Below are 18,615 nucleotides of genomic sequence, written 5' to 3'. Positions count from 1 at the left end.
CTCAAAGGAAAGAGGCAACGACTACTTGAACTCTTTATGATCCGTCCAAGATAAGTTGCAATACAAATTGTTAGCTGTCAATAGAGGGCGGTATATAAGATAAGCGGTGTACTTCCAAGACTGCCCAATGCACGTCCCCAAGTACGGGGTGTATGGCTTGATAGTTCAGTTGGGACGTCAAACCGAAGTCGCAGGTTCAAATCCCGTTCAAGTCAAACTTTCTATTTCAACCCAATTTTAATAGACAAATGAATATCAGCAATAATGGACACAAACTCACTTTTATACAAAAAAGGGTAATTTTTTTATTCAACATTAATTTATGGAACAGTACATTAAAGTGCACGGTCGTGTGGATTTAAGCAGCATGTGGTTGGCTGTACACATGGAATTATGACCCAAGTGTACTGCATGTGCACACTCTCACTCTTCCGCAAAATCAGCGTCTGCCATTGCCTCCAATTTGGGAGTCAATTCCCAAAATGGCGCATGCAAGTGCAGTAACTGGGTCGAGAGTTCAAAATTCCATCAGCTCATAACATTATAGAGCTGCTTAAACACAAACAAAATAGCTAAGCAAAAAAACAAACATTTTGGCTTGCCCGAACAAGGTTATCAGCCCAAATACCAACTCATCCATGTATGCATCCTCTGTGACTGGTATCCTGCTTATTTTTGCTTAGCAGAAATTTGTTAAGCAATATTTTCTGCTGAACTTGTAGAACATTCAAGTAGGCACTGCTTTGATCAGTCTATTAAGTATCATAGGGAGACAATGGCCACTGTTCAACTCAGTATAGTACTAGGTCGGTTCCTGATTATTATTTTTTTTCAAGGCATACCTCAAACTTTCGAGAAATAATCTTTAGAATGATGAATCGCAAATTGTTTTGAAGTGAGTCTCTGATACAAAACAAAGGCTATCTAAAATAATAGTACTTTTATTCAAAGATCAGTTTACAAGTTCATTTATGTTAATGCGCAGTAGTATACAACTTTTATACCAAACTACGGACCTATACTTTTTGAAACCATTAACTAAAAAACATTTATATGTTATTAAGGAAGTGAGCATAACAGAAATCATTTCTTTTGGTTTAAATACCCTAACACAACCCAAGCAATATGCCTGTGATTTTGCTTTACAGAACTCAGGAAAGTTACACAAATCAGTGTGCGGGTGAAACTTAAAATAGTATTCTTTATCCCAGGTGCAAATTTAACATCTATTAAAATAACACGAGTTAACTGAAATTACACAACCATGTAGCATATAAAACATTTTTATGGCATGATATTGACCCGTTGAAAAAAGTAGCAATACTGTTCAATGCAACCCTCTTGACAGTTAAGGTACATAAATAAGTTTGAAGAATATCATACCTGCTTATAATAGAAAGTTCTTTACTCTATGCATTGACATTAATTTAACATGTTGGAATAAATTATATGACTTGTACCTCCCGGGGTGGGTGTTTTCATAATATCGAACAATTTGAAAGGGAGGCTGTAACTGTCTTTGAGTGGCAGTTTGACAATACAAATTAAGTGCAGTTTTCCCCCCTACTTTCCCCATTCAACTAGTGGCCACTTTCTTTGACTTAAAGATAATTAGCTCCAGTAGTTTCATTAAGGGAATTTTCATGAGGCAAGCTACATTTTATTCAATAACATTTGACTATTAAATGTTAATCTTTTTCTCCTCTTTTTGTTCGCTGCCATGAGCAGTGTACAATGTACAGTTTTCTTGTATTGAAGATGGAAAAACAAATGATTTTGTTTTTGTTTCTGCTTGTTTTCTTTTTAGAAATTCCAGGGGCAAATTTCATGAATTTTATTTATATAGAGCTGCTTATACAGAAACATTGCTCAACAATATTCTGCTTACAAGAAAGATAAAAGTCACAGTATGCTAAATGTGAAATGTATTTTGGCTGTTAACCTTATTCGGGTAAGCATAATTCTGTTGTGCGCTTAGCTCCTTTTTGTGCGTAAGCAGCTATGAGAAATTGGACCCAGAACATGAGTGCCGTCGGTAATGTTAAAATATACAAATCAATAAACATCCACAATGAATAACTATTAATAACTATACATACATCATACACAAAAATACAAATTCTAATTACACATATAATTGTTCTCTGGGATTGACAGTTATTATTTACATACATTTAATTACTTGAAAGAATGGTCTTTCACACCTTTTTGAATGTGTTACAATACATAGACCATGTAACATTTGACACTGGTGGTGTTATTTTTTTTCTATGGGAAACTATTAACATTTGTTTCATAATTTCCACATAGTTAATGACGCCAGCTGAACATGTTTTGAGATGGGCCCCCTTTCTTCATATCAAAAGTTGAGAAAACTCAGACAGCACGATCTCCATAAAGTATAAGATTGTTTGTGTTCTTCAATTGAGCTGCTTGCCTGCAGGAAGTTCAGGCTCATTGGCTCTTTTGTAAACATTTGACATCACATGTTACATGGTTTGTACTCAATAAGGGTTTAAGACAACTGGGTCTAAGCTCATCAAAAACCGAGTATATTTTAAATATTCAAGTGAAGACCGGGGAAACACACAAAAAGGGAAAAGGAAAAGGTCTTCATGAGCCTGGGGTGCCCCACAATGGGTGCCATGAAGTATGGAAGGATATTAAGTACAGGGACACCAGTAAGAACAACTCTACAGGGATGTAAAATTTGTTTGTTTAAACACAAGTAATGAATAAACACATATCATATAGCTTTTTGCCAAAAAGGGGTTACCAACCACAATGCCATGTAATTCACCTTGGTGTAACTGAAGCTTACATATATTTTAAACGTTGATAATGCAAATATTTGCTCAGATCTAGCGCCATGACAGGTCAATTTCAGAAAGCTATTTAGCAATTAAATTGCTTGCCAAGCAAATATTGAGTCGGCTTTATGGAAAATTGGCTGATAACCTCTTGCTGCTAAGCAAGACTTTTTATAAGCTTCAGCAGGTTTTTGTTGTGCTTACAGGCTTTATGAAATTCATGACTTTAGTTTCACTCAGAAAAGTCAGTGTTCTTAAAATTAATAGTTACATGAGCTTAGGTCCATTAAAGATGCAAGGTTTGTTTTTTATCTGGGCCGAATTGACCTGAAAATTTAGATTTCTTTTTTTTTAATTGCTATTTTTAAGAAGCAAGAAAGGTGTAAAGTTTCCATTGAGGTATTGCACACAAATATCTGCCAATGATTAGAGGTAGTTTATTAAGAATGAATTGTTGTTGGGATCCCTACAAAATCTAACATCCATCAGCCATAAAAATATTACATGGATTTTGTGCATTGTCCGTGGCAAATGCAAAGGTTTTTGTATGTTTTTCAGTTTGAAACAGTATCATCTGTCAACAATGTTCTCTACAAAAATTCTTTCAGCAAAAATCAGGCCATGCATCTTTAAGGTACACATCTCAAATATTAAACGAAATGTTTCAGAGGGTAATATATTACTATGTGGCATGTCCCTGTCTCAGATGCAAGTAGCACAAGTTGTTAGATATCCAAATCAAGTACACACAGCTATTACAAATGCTCAGTTTGTATAAATGTACAAGCGCAAACATGCCTGCTGTTACTCCAATAAAAAAGCTTAGCGCTAACATTAACCCCACCAATAATTTTACCCACAATTTCCCAGGAATGCCCAGAAAATTGTTTATACCACCTTTGCACTCTGCTGGAACACACAGCTCTGTGTTACATACCCACTGAGGGCATTCCTTTGTTCTGCACACTTGAGGAAAACCCTACTCTTCAAAACTGGTGAAAACCCATTGTGGATGTGTGTAGGTCCACAGTGCTTCAAAACCCTGCCTTATGTGGCCCTCTTTTGTTTTTACAATGTACATGTATGTCCACAGTTTGAATGTAATGCTTACCCACACCTGGCCAAAGTCAAGCAGGGCTCAGAGTCAAAAGAGTTCTGCATCATCTCCACTTTGGAGGGAAGCCGTTTTTTCTTTTTCAATTCATAGAGTGATGAAGGGTAATACTGCTACCATCCAAACTCCTCAAAATGGACATACCTTAATAGTGTTTAGTGAAATGTGTACCTGCGTGTACCCACTGGATGGATTCAACAAACAATTTGCAGACGAACTCAAAAACTCCAATGGGCAAAACTGAAGTCCCAATTGATGTGTGATAGGTAATGCCAAATAAAGCCGGGTTCATACTTCCTGCCAATTAAAATGCGAAGCGAATGTTGACGTCACATATATTATGGTGGCGGCTGTTTGCAGTGACTGTTTTGCATTGCGAATTATTTGCTGCAAATTTGTAACGTCAAAATTTGTATTTTATTTGCATTCGCAGGAAGTGTGAAATGGGCTTTACAATTCTTCATCCCTCCCCCTTTCCCTGGTACCAGTATTCAACTAAATAACCATTAACAACCGCTCAAATAACAGCGATTCTTTACATCAGGAATGTTGAACAGTTTTTCAACATTGCTTAACAGTCTTGCAGTGAATAAAATTATGATGGCAGTACAAACATGGACGGTGCAATTTCTGTACAAACCTGGCCATGCGTTATAAATGCTCTAAAGGAACTCATCTCGACGAGAATTCCACACAAGGTGAGAAAACAAAAGGTGAGAAAGTCAAGTCCAAACACGTGTTAAGCCTCTCTGTAGAACGAGACAAATTCATTACATATGAGGGTCATCCATCGTACAAAATCACCTCGGCAAGTGACTGTATAGTAACTTGACCTGTCACATGAAATACCAATTACATTCACGCATGCGTACAGACACTGTTGGTTGGCAAACATTGTAGACATGTGCACTAAGTAGATGCACAAACTTGTCTGCGTCACGACACCATCATCCCCATACAAAAAGGCGTGATGTGATTAATTTTGCTGACCAAACTGTTAGTGCACACGGGTGACGTGCAATTTACATATTTCGTGGGAAGGGTCTTTTATGTTCTCACTTCCCCAAACAATTTGAGTTGATGCATCCAAGAGAATATTCGTATTAATGCTGTCTGCTGTTTAAAAGTATAATGTGTCCACTTGGATTAATGGCGATTCATTTGACACAAAAAGCACCAAAGTTATTATGTACAGTAATTATACTTTCAATTTCTGCCTAGATTCTCTCTTTTCTCTGCTTCTTTACGGTCTCAGTTTAACAGTCCTTCTTCTGTCTCACTCAACAGTGTATCAGTCTCTGTATTGATCAATCTACTCTCATCTGGGTTATTAATCGGCGACGACTCTGAACTTCTGATCAGTCCGTTTGCCCCTCGGCGAGACGTCGCTGTGGGCAGATCACTCAAACTCATGTTGACATCCTTGAACGCGTGTAAGAGGAATATACCACATATTATGGTGACAAAACCGGATATGGTGCCCAATACGGAGGACGGATCCATCAACATCCACTCCTGAAATAATATCGCTGAGGCCACAATGACGCTCGTGGTGAAAAAGACATAATAAATAGGCGTCACCACCGAGGTGTTAAAGACGTCCAGTGCACGGTTCAGGTAGTTCATTTGGATGGAGATAAACACCACTAAACAGACTACGAACAACCACATCAGGGGGTTGGACAGGGAAATTTTAGCACCGAAGAAATCCTTGAGGGAAATTCCAAGTCCTTTGGCTGCCATGACGGAGAGTGAGCCAATGAGGGAACAGATGGTGATGTAGATTAGGATGTTTTGTTGACCGTACTTTGGAGCATAGTAAAAGATCATCACCCCGGCTACCACGAACACCAGACAGATGTAGGTGATGAAGGCTGTGTAAAAGAAGAACAGATATTAGTAGGAATATTAACTGAAACTATAAACGTATTAATTCGTTTACAGGAAATATGCAAATGACATTGCATACTTAAAGACGTTTTTCTCCTTGACATTTCCATGAAACATATTGGATCAATAGCTGTACTGCACATGGCGCCAATGATCGCCATCTTTTATGAAAAACAATAGAAACGTGCACGGGTGTATGCACTTCGCAGAACTCTCAGCCAAAGATGGCAGCCAATGAAAGGGGTTTAATGAGAGTCCTGACAGGCACATGCGAGTCCTGACAGGCTCATACCAACTGATGCCTTGCCTTTTGATGGTTCATAAAGCCATTGGTCCCGTGTTTTGTAACACATGACCATGTAAAAGAACCCAGCGCACTCATCGTAAAGAGAAGGGGTTCGCCCCGGGTGTTCCTGATTTGATTGGCTGCATATTGCTCCGCAGCACCTTGTAAGACATTACATACAACCGATTACATTGTGCTATGTAAAAGGAGCAGCAGCCGAGTTAGGATGAGTAGCTCGTTCTAACTTAGGATGGGTTCAATGTGTCCTAACGTCTATGGTTACGGAACTTAACTTGTTAGATTACAAACAGCCGATTACATTGTGCTATTTAAAAGGAGCAGCAGCCGAGTTAGGACGAGTAGCTCGTTCTAACTTAGGATGGGTTCAATGTGTCCTAACGTCTACTTAACTTGTTAGAAGTCCTAAGATTAATCCTAAGTTAGAAAGAGTTTGGTGAAATCGTACTGATTAATGCAGCAACTTAAGTGTCACTGAGTAAGGGATATGAGCGCTGTATAAGAAGCCACTATTATACTATTAATATTATTATTATTACCATACCTGGATCTTTTAGTCTCTTTCCGAGTTCCACAAGAGAGTTTGCTGGGTCTTCTTGAGGGGCGTGTATGACCATGACGGTGGAGCCAAGGATGCAAAGTAGGCACCCTACCTTGCCTAATATGTTCAGTGCTTCATGGAGGAGATATGAAGACAGTACAGCTCTGTAAAAGAAAGGGGGTAGTGAGTGTAAGACAAAAGATCAATCATAGCAGCAGATTGCAGTTTTTGACAAAGCAATTAACTTGTTGGCTGTCTTGTATCTACATTAGTCAATCCTGTTGTAACCATGGTGGGCAGTGCCGGGTGGGCCTGCCCATGACCAACAAATTCCGCCCAGATTGAACTTCAGTAATGGGAATGATGGCCCCCATATCTAAAAGTGAATAATATTTGTTGAACCCCTCGCCCTTTTGGACTAAAAATGGATATAGAGCCCCACTATTCAAATTGGTGCTGGGAAGAGTGTTGGGTCTGAGAAGAACTGTTGTGGTCATGACTTTTTGAAGTGTATACTCTGCTCGTTTTCAGGAGAGACCACACCTGTTCTTTTGAATTTTGATTGCAACCCCATATTTTGGTGGTAACCAGAGCCTTGAAATTGGGCCCTGGTCTCTGTTAAACAAACGTTGTCATTAACAGGTTTTTTCCATCAATGCCAGTAACAAAATACCTTTAAAATCCCATTCATAAATACCTCAGACAGTTTCGCTATTCCTATTGGTGGAGAGCGCGTCACATGGGTGTGTTTAAACCTTTGTTTATGACCGGTAAAATGCGTTAATTCATAGGCGTGACACGCGACCTTGCACCTGTTCTTATAAGACTGTTTCTTAATTCCTATTGGTCGAGAGCAACGGCTGAAAAAGTTGTGCCACATCACGCGATACGCGCGACCCGCACAGCATTCCCTTACAAGGAGTTGTTTACCCGAGGGCGGCGGAGGGCTTTACCATTTCATAGCTGGAAGGATGTTGTGTTGAAAGAAATCATTTAACAATTATAATTGTTGCATTTATTTTACTTTTGACCAAAAAGAACCAGGCCTCATTGGGATTAAACCACTAGTTGAAAACCTCTTCACCACACATTGATTCCCTTATTCAAGCATATGAAACTAACTAGCCATTTCATTTTGCTGGTATGCATTCATAACAGGATTAAATATTAATTTTAATACTTACGCCACTAATACGCTGAGAGCACCGAGTGGAGTCACAAGTGTTGCTGGGGCGAAAGCGTAGGCCACAAAATTAAATAACTCGCCAAATCCCACTGAAATAAAATTTAATCATATTTCTAAAGTGAGACATTTTTTCTTCTTCAAAGTTTTATTATTAACTGATCCCACAATCTACAATCAGTGTTTATATTTTTACTCACAAACCAAAATGTCATGCTTGATGCTAGTGATGGTACATTCATTGATTGATGTATTATTTACTCTTTATGTGCTTGTCTGATATAATAATTCAGCCATTAGGAAAGGTTCTAAAAATACGTTCTTTACCATAAATTCGTCAATCCTACGAGACAGTGTACGTGGCTTGTCATGAGCGTTTCGGTGCATTGAACTCAAGTTCTGGTGGCTAAGTCATCAGGATGTCAGTTTCGAATCCTGGCCATGAAAAGACACTTAACCAGAATTGCTTCACTTCACCCAGGAGTAAATGGGTAGCTGTGAGGGCAGAAGTGGTTCTTGTTATGGATTTAGCTCTCCAGGGAGCTGAGATGGTTGACGGAATGAAATAAATCCTCCAGTGACAGGGGTAATAATGTTGGAGCACCATGAGCGTCACTGAGTGACGGATTTGAGCGCTATTCAAGAAGCCATTATTATAATAATTATTATTTACTATTATTATTGATACTTACATAATAAGAATCCTGCCCACCATAGCCATTCTTTAAGGTATCCGTAACCACCATCACCTAGGCAACCACAATAAAATAAACATGAGCAGGTCTTTACGCAAAAAAAGAGTAATGTAGATCACACATGCATGTACATCAATCATATCTTAATTTATGAGAAAGAATTGTACATCATATCGGTCATGTGGAAAGAGAACGATCCTTTTTCACAATTCTAGGCAGTAGTTCTCAGACCTATGCAATATGCGCCCGCACGCTCAGAGCGGCAAAAAAAGGAACGTGATGTTTGCCGCTGCCAGCGTCTCAAAAGTCTTCCATTGACACACACAAGTCCATGGGACTTGTCCAGTCATAAATTTACTGGCTGGACACTAAAACCACTGGCCTCGGGCCTGCAGTTCAGTGTAAAATTCAAGAACTGAATGTGTTGAAAGAAAAATAGCTCCTTCAATTCATATAACAGGCTTGATATTTGTTCCTTGGAAAAAAAGTTGAAAAATGTTGGCGAGTCCAAGGGTTGACCTACATGTATACTTCCAGGCTTTATTATATCAATTTTTTGAGATTTTCAAAAAGGGATACTAAATCGAAAAAACCTAAGTGAGAAGAATATAATGCCTGATATTAATACATGTATTTACCTGCTCTGGTGGAGTAGGAAGATATCTTAATCAGTGCTTTCTTCTTGATGATAAAGCTGGACCCGATGAAGATGCTGGAGCTAATAGCCAGCGCCAGACCAATGTAGAAATCCTTGGATGCGACTTCGTCAGTGTTTGGAGACATGGTGGTGTCGTTAGTCCTTTCAGAGATGAGATCCCAGATGGTTGTCTTATTACTGGTCACAATGTCCCACTGGAGGGTGGTCTGCAAATCGGGTGTGGACTCGGTGTTGCTGGAGTTGTCAAACCACGCTGTCTGATTTTCTTCAGAACCTGCCACAAAATAAATTCATACCACTCTTTATTAAATGAAAACTTTATGTTGATGGGTATAGTACTGGAATGTCATCATGGAAAGGGCAATGCCATTTTCGTTTTGAAAAGGGCACTTCCATTTGAAAATCTTAAAGTCTACATGTATGGGAAACTTTTGAAGGGGCACCAAGGCCAAGACCAGGGGCAACTGAGGCCATGACCTTTGTGGCATGCGTGTAATTCCAGGCCTGGATGTACAGTACAATTGCAAGCAGGGCCAGTTGTTGCTGCTCATATTTAAAGCTTTCCTTACTTGTCATACAGTGTACATGTACATAAATGTAGATTAGAATGTAATGTTCACATGGTGGTTAGTCAATATGCATTACAATTACAATAGGTATTGTATTGGACTTTGCATCCAAATAAGATCATTTACTTATAAGCTTTAGCCGTTTTGGTTTGCATATATATGGCTGGAACCTCATAAGTACATTATCCATCATCCGCTAGCTTGTGCATGAGGAAACCCAGACAGAAAAAATCAATGTTTAATTTCATAATCAATGAATGAACATGGACGTCATACAACCACAAATATGTTTTCTGTTTTCCTAGCAAGTGTAATGTTTACCAGATCTTCCCAACCTGTTGTTACACATGGATGGTATTGCACTCAGTATGCAAATAATATTCAAGCATGCATTGAGCAAGCCTTAAGCAAGTCAGCAGACTGTCATGCATAGAAAACACTCAAGGAACCATGCAAAATGGAATATGAACAAAGTAAAAGATGTAAGCGATCTATAGGATGATTTCTTTCAGCAGGCAACTTTGCATCAAGAATAGCGTAATCACAACTTGTACAGCACACGTACAATGCATTTTATCTCCTCAATGGTAATCACCGTAATTGTTTAAACGCGACTCACTTTTATTGCTTGTACTCATATTGTACAATGCATAAAATTAACATACACGGTAATTGACTAAGTAATATGCACCATTCCAATCAGTATTAATTGTTAATTGTCAAACACTTTACGATTTAATCACTGCTCTCTTGAATATTATTAAAGTAGTAGTACCAATACTATTACTAATCATTGGTTTTAACTATTTTATAAATCATAATAGGGCCTACTGTACATATGTAAATTTCTGGTAATGAAACCAAGGATGCCTTATAAGACATAAAAAAAAAAATTGAAATGTTCGCGTAACTCGACCTACCCTAAAAATACGGCCGACTCTGTTGTTTGTTGGTGTGTGTAGCCTTGTTTTCTTTTGTTATTGTGTATACTAACGACTTAAACTATTAGAAAACATGTCATTTTCGTTGCTGGGAGGGAGAGAAACATAAAAAGAAAAAAAAATCACTCCCTACCTACATGTACCCTATTTTTGGGGGCCCGTTACGCCAACATAGAAAACATGTTATGCCTAAAAATAACTGTTATTCTCAAGCCTGAGGAAGTAAACAAGAAGGGTGTTTTCTACATGTACGTGAACCAGAAACACCAGGGTTATAACCTAGCAACTCTTATGATAAGTGTTCTCAGTTATATTACATGCACTACTAATCCAAGTACACAAGACCTACTGCCCATACGAAGGACAGAGCAACTATGGTAAAGTATATCAAGGACAATCACCTCCGCTACCTTGGTGCCCCATACAATAGTTCTATAGAAGTTTACAATTTCCTCATACTTAGGAGAAATGCCTTGGTGCTTTTGCCCTTTTATAAACATCTCATAGAGGTGCCCTTTACTGATGAGAAAACGCCTTAGTGCCCTTGCCTTTAAAAAAACACCTTATAGAGGTGCCCTTCACCAATGCCTTGGTGCCCTTGCCCTTTCAAAAGCGAAACATCAAGCCAGCTTGCAAAGGACACAATTTGCGCAAAGAATGCACAGGTTAGGAAGGCTAGACTGGATCAATCACTGCATAGCTATACATGTATGGATAATTTAACTCCCAGCATAGCCAGGGTCCACAAAAACAAGACCTCCTATTCATTTATAATCTTGGCTGCAATATAAATCCCAGTACAATTCCTCGCTCTAGGAGTTCGCATAAACATATCCATCACACTGATCTTCCCACACTGATTAGTATCACACGAGTCCAGGAGTCAAACCATCCCAAAATAAACATGACAAACACAGTCTCATATGAAAGCTATGTACAGTGCTAGGGTATCAAAACAAATATATTTCTAAAATTTCAATATAAATTTCACTTTTCAATTAAAAATGGTTGCTTATTTATTATTTTTTATCTACTATTTCTAATACTCTTTGATGTAAAGCGCGGCCGATGCCGAACATTGTGTAAACACCAGTAAACTCACTTGGTGGATCCCAATAACAAGTCTGTCAAAATCACGATTCAATTGGTCATCGAAGTTGCAAGGGAATAATGAAAGAAAAAACACCCTTCTTGCGCAAATATGTGCGCTTTCAAATGCCTAAAAAGGCTTCAGGCCTGAAGTCTACTTCAGAGGGGGCTGTTTCTCAAATGTTCTATACTATCAACAGCTCTCCATTGCTTGTTATCATAAACTTTTATGAAAACAATTATTATAAATAAAAGCCAAAAGTCCTAAGTGCCTTATGAACTACACGTAGCTCAACACCATGAATGTTTGTAAATAAATAATCATGCTCAAGCTCATGCAGATGCCAGTTAAAACACCTGAGGACCAGTTAAATTTCACGCCAAGTGGTCCAGCTGGCTAGTTCAGTGTTTAAAAGCAACCCTATTTAATATGATTTACGGACAAGTGCAGAAGTTAAAAGTCAAGTAATATAAAACTGGTGCTGCTGGTCAGTCACTGAAAAAGTTAAGGGCAAACCCTGCATTGAGTAACACTTACTGTTCACATTGTAGCAACACATTGTCGATATCACTCTTCCATTGATATATACAATAAACCACTAGCAAATTAGATTTAAATGACGACCAACACAATGCCTTGATCAGTCACAAATGACTGCACAACTGACAAATGACTTTATTTACAGCATATTGCATAATTGTTGTTACTGGGCAAGGCATTTGTGAGTTGCGCAGCTAGACACAATGGTTTCCCATTCTTCTGAGTAAACAAACTAAACTGTACTAATTTCAAGGTCTATTTGAAATCCGCAAACTAAATAAGAGTGTTGCTATTATTTAGTGATGTCAGGGCTCGAAATTGATACTAGACCATTTTCACATAAATGTGCAGTGTTGTATTGTGACAGCATTGAAATAAACGTTTCTAAAATGAATGAATGAATGAATGAATGAAAATGTGAGTGGCATGGTCATGGTAAACCCTCTCCTCTTGTGTCTTCATTATGTTCTGAAAATCTCAGGAATTCTTCTGTAAAAAATGAGAAGAGTGTACCTGAGTACTGGAACATTATGGAGTGGGGGGGGGGGAAAGACTTTCTCTGCCACATATGTATTGGGCATAAATCTGACCTTAAAACAATGATTAACTGACCAGTGCCTAAGTATCACATTCACATAAAAACATTACAGAATAAAAACTAAGAATTTGCAGACATCTGTTGTCTCGAAACAGGACAAGTCATCTGGGACTGGGAGTTACATGTAGTAGGGCCTATGCCCTTTGGCTTTTTAATACTGTCAGACTGGTAAGGGGATTACTGTTATTGATTTATCACCATGCAAGTTGTTTGCTCTGGCTGAATTAAAGGGAGCTGCAACATTACATAATATATGCACACATATTTGTTGACAGAATATCTGATCAAATTATCTGATCAGTATTTTTGACCGCCTGAACTGAATTTATGTGATGCAAAGCACGTAAAACACTCTTTGTTTTCTCTTTGATGTTATTATATTTTATCCATTGATACAAGAAACCAATGTACCAGCAGTCAAAACAGATAAAACTGTGATTGTGATGGAAGGGAATTTGCAGGTGAAAGCGCCCTCATGCGATCATAAATACAGCAAATATTTCACAGATTCACAGATTCTTAACACTTTTTTAAAACAATTGCCCATTTAAATGTGGTATTCAATACAAATACCAGATTGAAATGGGCAATGTGTTAATAAGCAGAAGCTTAATTTCATATTAGTTCACAAATTTTAATTTCTGTGCAACCCGGCCCGCCCACTCACACAAATAAATCAATGAATCAAAATAGCCCAAAGGCGGGTTCAAATAATAATCCACCATCTAGTTAATAATAATGCACGTCTAGACATTGGCCGTTCATGAAGCAATCCACATGTGCTTGAAGCCAATATGTTATTTTCTCAACAGGATGACGTCAAGCTAACCATTTTGCCTGGCGTGTGTCAGAACGAGCAGACACGTTGAGACAAGATCTACGATGTGTACCGGTATTTCATCATGAATTTTACAGTACAGGCAATAGAGTTTTAGGCAACACTGAAGTAATGAGGGGAAGATAAAAGCTCCTGGCTTATGCAGCAATCAATGTACTACATATATACCCATCCCATAGCAAACAATTTAATACAATAATAGCAACGACAGCTTTTTTGTTTGGTTCTAAAGCAAGCATCCTACGTACAATGTAGCTTATTGGGTGTTATACAAACTCATATGGACTGGTTTTACTCCTGCCATACATGTACATGTGTAAAGCTTTATTTTGGTGTGAAAAACTCTTTTCAAAAATGGCAATCTGTGCAGTTTTGGGAAAAAGTTCAACTTCAACTGTGATTTTCTCCAAACACAGAGTTTTGACAGTGGTGCACTATATGTCATTTCATGCCCAAACCGAGCATTTGCAAGGACTAAGTACTTTCAATTTATTGCAAGCAAGAAGTTCATTTCCATGTACAAGGGTGTATGGTACCTGTACAAGTTTGTTGCTAGTAGATTTTTTAGCATGTATAATAGCGGGACGAAATGGTGCTGGTACTTTTTTTACCAATTGATGCAATGGCTTGTTAGCTTTTCAACCTCCATGGTTTAGTATTCAATGTAAATCATACATGAATCATTCACGGTATAATTACTTTAATCATAGTATGTACCTGTACATATATGCCAACCATGAACAAATTATGAAGAAGAATGATTTCTTGAATAGATTCATTAGTTCACAACGATACTACAGCATAGTTGTGACAAACAATCTTGCACTCAATTTCATCTTTATTGTTCAATGGGAAAATGGTCAGTTTACACCATGGTTACACCATGCGAGGAAAGGAAAGATGGAGGTTGTTCGTTCAAGTGTATGGTGTATTGATTGAAAAGTACATGTACAGGATAAAAGTTATTAAGTTAAATCTTTAAAAGAAGAAAAGATGAATGTGCAGATTACACATTATTCTAAATGGGTGTTATGGTACACTGTACGTGCACATGCATCCAAAATGGTCATATCGGTGCATGAGGCAAATTACACACAAGGACCATTTATTGACTGGCTGGTAATTTATTTACTGGTACTCAAACTCAAAAACGTGTGTAGGGCACCAGGCAATACCAACCGCTAGCCGACATATGGTCCTTGTGCGAACTTGTAGGTTGGTGTTAAGATTCTCTGGAACAAGGCAATGTCAGCGCAAAATGCAAAGGTGCTAAATGTGTATGTCAAAAGAATGTAGCAAGACAAGGTGCATCAACATGCAGGATGCATTCATGTTTACTCACCTGAGATGAAATTATTCTTAAATAGTGTAAACTCAGTAAATGGCAAAGCACCAAATTAAGAAAACACCCGTGCATACAGTTGTTGAAAGAAAACTTCACGCTCCATCTAAATGAATGAAAACATCACAGGAAGAATGATGGTATAATGCAGGAGAGAGGGATTATCGGGAGTGATGGGGGGATACATGTACAGTATGGGTGAGGGAAAATATTAGGGGGAGAGAAAATAAATGTGAGTATGTACCACATGCAACAACAAGGAAAAACACAGCTTTAATTTCAATCTTTATTCATACAAATTTAGGCAATGTTGTACACTAAACATTGTACATGTACATGCAGCTTTAATACACAGCATGTAAAGCACTTTAGTTCTGGATTCCCCTTAATAACCCCACACTAAGCTTGGGGGATATCGATTTATTTTATTCACCATATATCGCCGACAATATATCGCGATATTCGATATAATCGCGATTAATTAAATTTGACATCATCAGTCTTCAAACTCCAATTGAAAGTTGTAGAAGAGACAGTCATAGCATAGGAGAGGTGTTCTAATGACCTATTCTTCTGGTTTTACTCCAAACCTATGGGGTGCAAGATGTCTCAGCTAGCAAATACATTGCGATATTTAATCGATATCGCGATGTATCGCGATTATCGCGATATATCGATATATTTCGATAAAAACTAAATCCATCCGATATCGAAATTGTTTTCAAGTTAATATCGCGATATTCGATAATATCGTGATATCGCCCAAGCTTACCCCACACAAACTATGCCAGTGTGATCCAATGGTTAGACTGCAGGACTTACAATAACAAGGTTGTGGGTTTGAATCCCACAAGCTACAAACCATTGAGTTCACAATGACTAGAATAAATATTGTGTTCTAGATTTGTCTAATTCATAATCATAGACGTTAAAACTTGTGTATGAGAGAGATCAGCTGTGCCAGCTTGTCGTTTATGTGGAAGTTTGCCTAGTTCCCTTGATGGGAAGATGTGGATAAAAACTACTTGCTGCAAATGGGAAGATAACAAGTATCAATTTTCCTTGCATGATTGGTCGGGCAACCACTTGGCTCCCCAGAAATATTAGAACACTTGCAAGGCTCAAAGCCAAAACTCACGTTGCCCATGTCATGTCTGAGCTGTTTTTAGGTTAGCCGTTATGTCTGTGTTACATGTATTAATTGCTATTGGTCAACTTGTTTCGATGGTGAACCTCTGTGCTTTATGGCAAAAATTTCCTCCATAACAAAGATGCGCCCAAAAAGTCATTGCATTCTTCTGAGCTGGGAGAACATTGATCAAAAAAGTCCTGCCTCATTTGAGGAGTTGGCTGTGTATTACACAATGCAACATTTGTAAGTGTTTGTTCATCTTGCCTGTCAGACTTAAATAGTTTAAAGGAAGGAAGGAAAGTTAGGCAGTGTGTAGATGAAATTGATGTTTTCTATGATAAGACACAATAGACTCACACAATAAAAGAATGGCCACAAGCTTTGTATACAGCCTGTATGATCATAACTAAGGGAATTAAAGAGATGATATCATTTGTGTGTGCATGTGTCACTATTAGGAGGTTAACTTGTACAGAAGTCAATTTACATGTAGTTCTATTTAACTGAGAAGTGTTACCACTCTAAACATTGGGTAAGGTACACAATGTGTACCTACCCAATGTTTAGAGTGTCACACTGTAGCCATTATGTGGTGAGAGTGCACTGTTGTAAGGGGGTTATGATGGATGCAGACTTGTAGACAAGTTGTTAATTGTCACGTTGAAAGTGTATCTGCTCTCACATGTGAGACTCTCGCTAGACTGCTGGCTCCAGACTGCTGGAATTGCAAAACCTGAAATAAGACTTTTGGCTCTGCCAAACCTACCCGGCCCACAAGCCTTCTGCAGTAGTCGGGACCCAACAGTCTCACAAGAAAGCGGGTATTGGGAGAGTCGTGTGGTAGCTGTTTATAATGCTATCAATGCATCAAAATCTAACAAGTTGTCCACCTAGTTTCTATATTAGGGCCTACAGAATGAAACCTGTAACTCCTGAAATTAAGTACACTATACAATGTTTAACCTACTGCAAACAATGAAAACAACAAGACAAGCCCACTGCACTGATGTGTATAAATTGTACAATAATAAAAATATATATTGTACATTGATACTACATTCATGACATTGGAGCATGGAGGTAGAAACTAGAAATACATTCATAAATACCCCAGACCGGTTCTCTACTCCTATTGGTGGAGAGCGCGTCACGTGGTGTTTAAACCTTTGATAATGACCAACTGGAACTGTTTATAACAAGCTGGCTTCCGCGTGTCGTAAAAATGGGGCAAATCTGGTGACTAGTAGTGCATGTACGTAGCTGTCAAAATTGATTTGAAGGCGAGTTGATTGCACCTACCCAGTTGACGGCGAAGACTAGCGGCAAGACAACGCACTGCACTCAAAGCCATGCGCACTTGCGCTCACACTATCAGTTGGTACATGATGATCACACCGCCAGTGCAGAACTTCAACATGTTTTCGGAAATAATTTCTTCCATGGATATATTTGTTCGCTGTAAACTCGTTGAAAATATAGTGAGGGACACTATGAATATAAGAAGGGAATTTCAACTTCTCAAATCAGGTAAAAAATAAAGGAAATTGTAGTCAAATTTGTGTTCGCATCGTAAAGAACCTTTATATTACTATTAGGTATACCCAGGACATCAGAGTGGCACTGACTGACGTCCTAGTACCTACCAGGGCTAGTGTTGGACCGGATTGTCATTTGCCGATTAAAAGAATCTCGTAACCCTCCGGCCTTCCGGCCGTCGGGAGGAGGGATACGTTGTCGCAACTATGTGGTAATAGTAATACACCAGTGAGTCATTGATTGGTATAATATGGTCGGAATTGAATTCCACCTCCATCATCATCATTTCCATGCTGTAGAAATGAATGGCGCGTCACGGTTAAATTGTTGGCATGATGACGGCACATTTATGACGGTAAATCTGTGATACAAAATAACTATACTTACCAGGATCTAACATCTTCGCAGGTAATCATGGAATTATAAATCACTGAATGTTGTCATCGGAAATAAACTTCACAAGCCGTGATAATTCAGTATTATTCTGCTCTTCTTGTCTAGTAAGCGGTGGATGTCCGAACAACTCTCGTCGAAATGGTCTGTGGGTAATAAATTTACAACGTGTAGTTGAAGAGCCCCTCCTTCGTGTCCATTTGCGAACTGGTCCTGATTTGAAATTTTGGCCGTGGTTTGTCGCGCCTGCTGAGAACAATGCAATTTATTAATTATGGTAAACAGAGCATGTTTAATCCAGATATAGCCTAATTCAAATGAATGAGATGTTTTATTAAACAAACACAAAATTATAGCAGTCTTGTTCTTAATTGGGTTGAGTTCAATTCGGCAGACTGATGTAAAGGGCCGCCCAAGTGCTTGGTGGAAGACCTTCTTATA

General features: G+C 38.4%; 1 protein-coding gene across 2 annotated transcripts; it reads right to left on the bottom strand.

Annotated features, from left to right (window-relative positions):
• Positions 1 to 280: 280 nt before the first annotated feature.
• On the bottom strand, positions 281 to 18,569 carry LOC139936097 (magnesium transporter NIPA2-like). Of its 2 annotated transcripts, XM_071930816.1 has the most exons (7): positions 18,169 to 18,569; positions 15,114 to 15,219; positions 9,176 to 9,469; positions 8,535 to 8,591; positions 7,844 to 7,934; positions 6,663 to 6,823; positions 281 to 5,798 (listed from the first exon to the last, which is right to left on the bottom strand). In XM_071930816.1, exons 3-7 carry the CDS (start codon positions 9,318 to 9,320, stop codon positions 5,176 to 5,178), a joined length of 1,077 nt encoding a protein of 358 aa, XP_071786917.1. In that variant the 5' UTR covers positions 9,321 to 9,469; positions 15,114 to 15,219; positions 18,169 to 18,569; the 3' UTR covers positions 281 to 5,175. The 2 variants fall into 2 exon arrangements, with proteins under 2 accessions (XP_071786917.1, XP_071786916.1); XM_071930815.1 differs by lacking the exon at positions 15,114 to 15,219.
• Between the last annotated feature and the right edge of the window lie 46 nt (positions 18,570 to 18,615).

The sequence above is a fragment of the Asterias amurensis genome, chromosome 4 (assembly GCF_032118995.1).
Source record: "Asterias amurensis chromosome 4, ASM3211899v1".
Lineage (NCBI taxonomy): Eukaryota > Metazoa > Echinodermata > Asteroidea > Forcipulatida > Asteriidae > Asterias > Asterias amurensis.
This window is presented reverse-complemented; position numbering and strand designations above follow the sequence as displayed.

What these genes read in the sequence shown, in the direction of transcription:
- LOC139936097 (XM_071930815.1), bottom strand. An exon ending in TTCCTACTCCACCAGAGCAG is followed by an intron (nt 8,592 to 9,175) that starts GTAAATACATGT and finishes GTGGTTGCCTAG; the next exon opens with GTGATGGTGGTTACGGATAC. An exon ending in GTGGGCAGGATTCTTATTAT is followed by an intron (nt 7,935 to 8,534) that starts GTAAGTATCAAT and finishes ATTTTATTTCAG; the next exon opens with TGGGATTTGGCGAGTTATTT.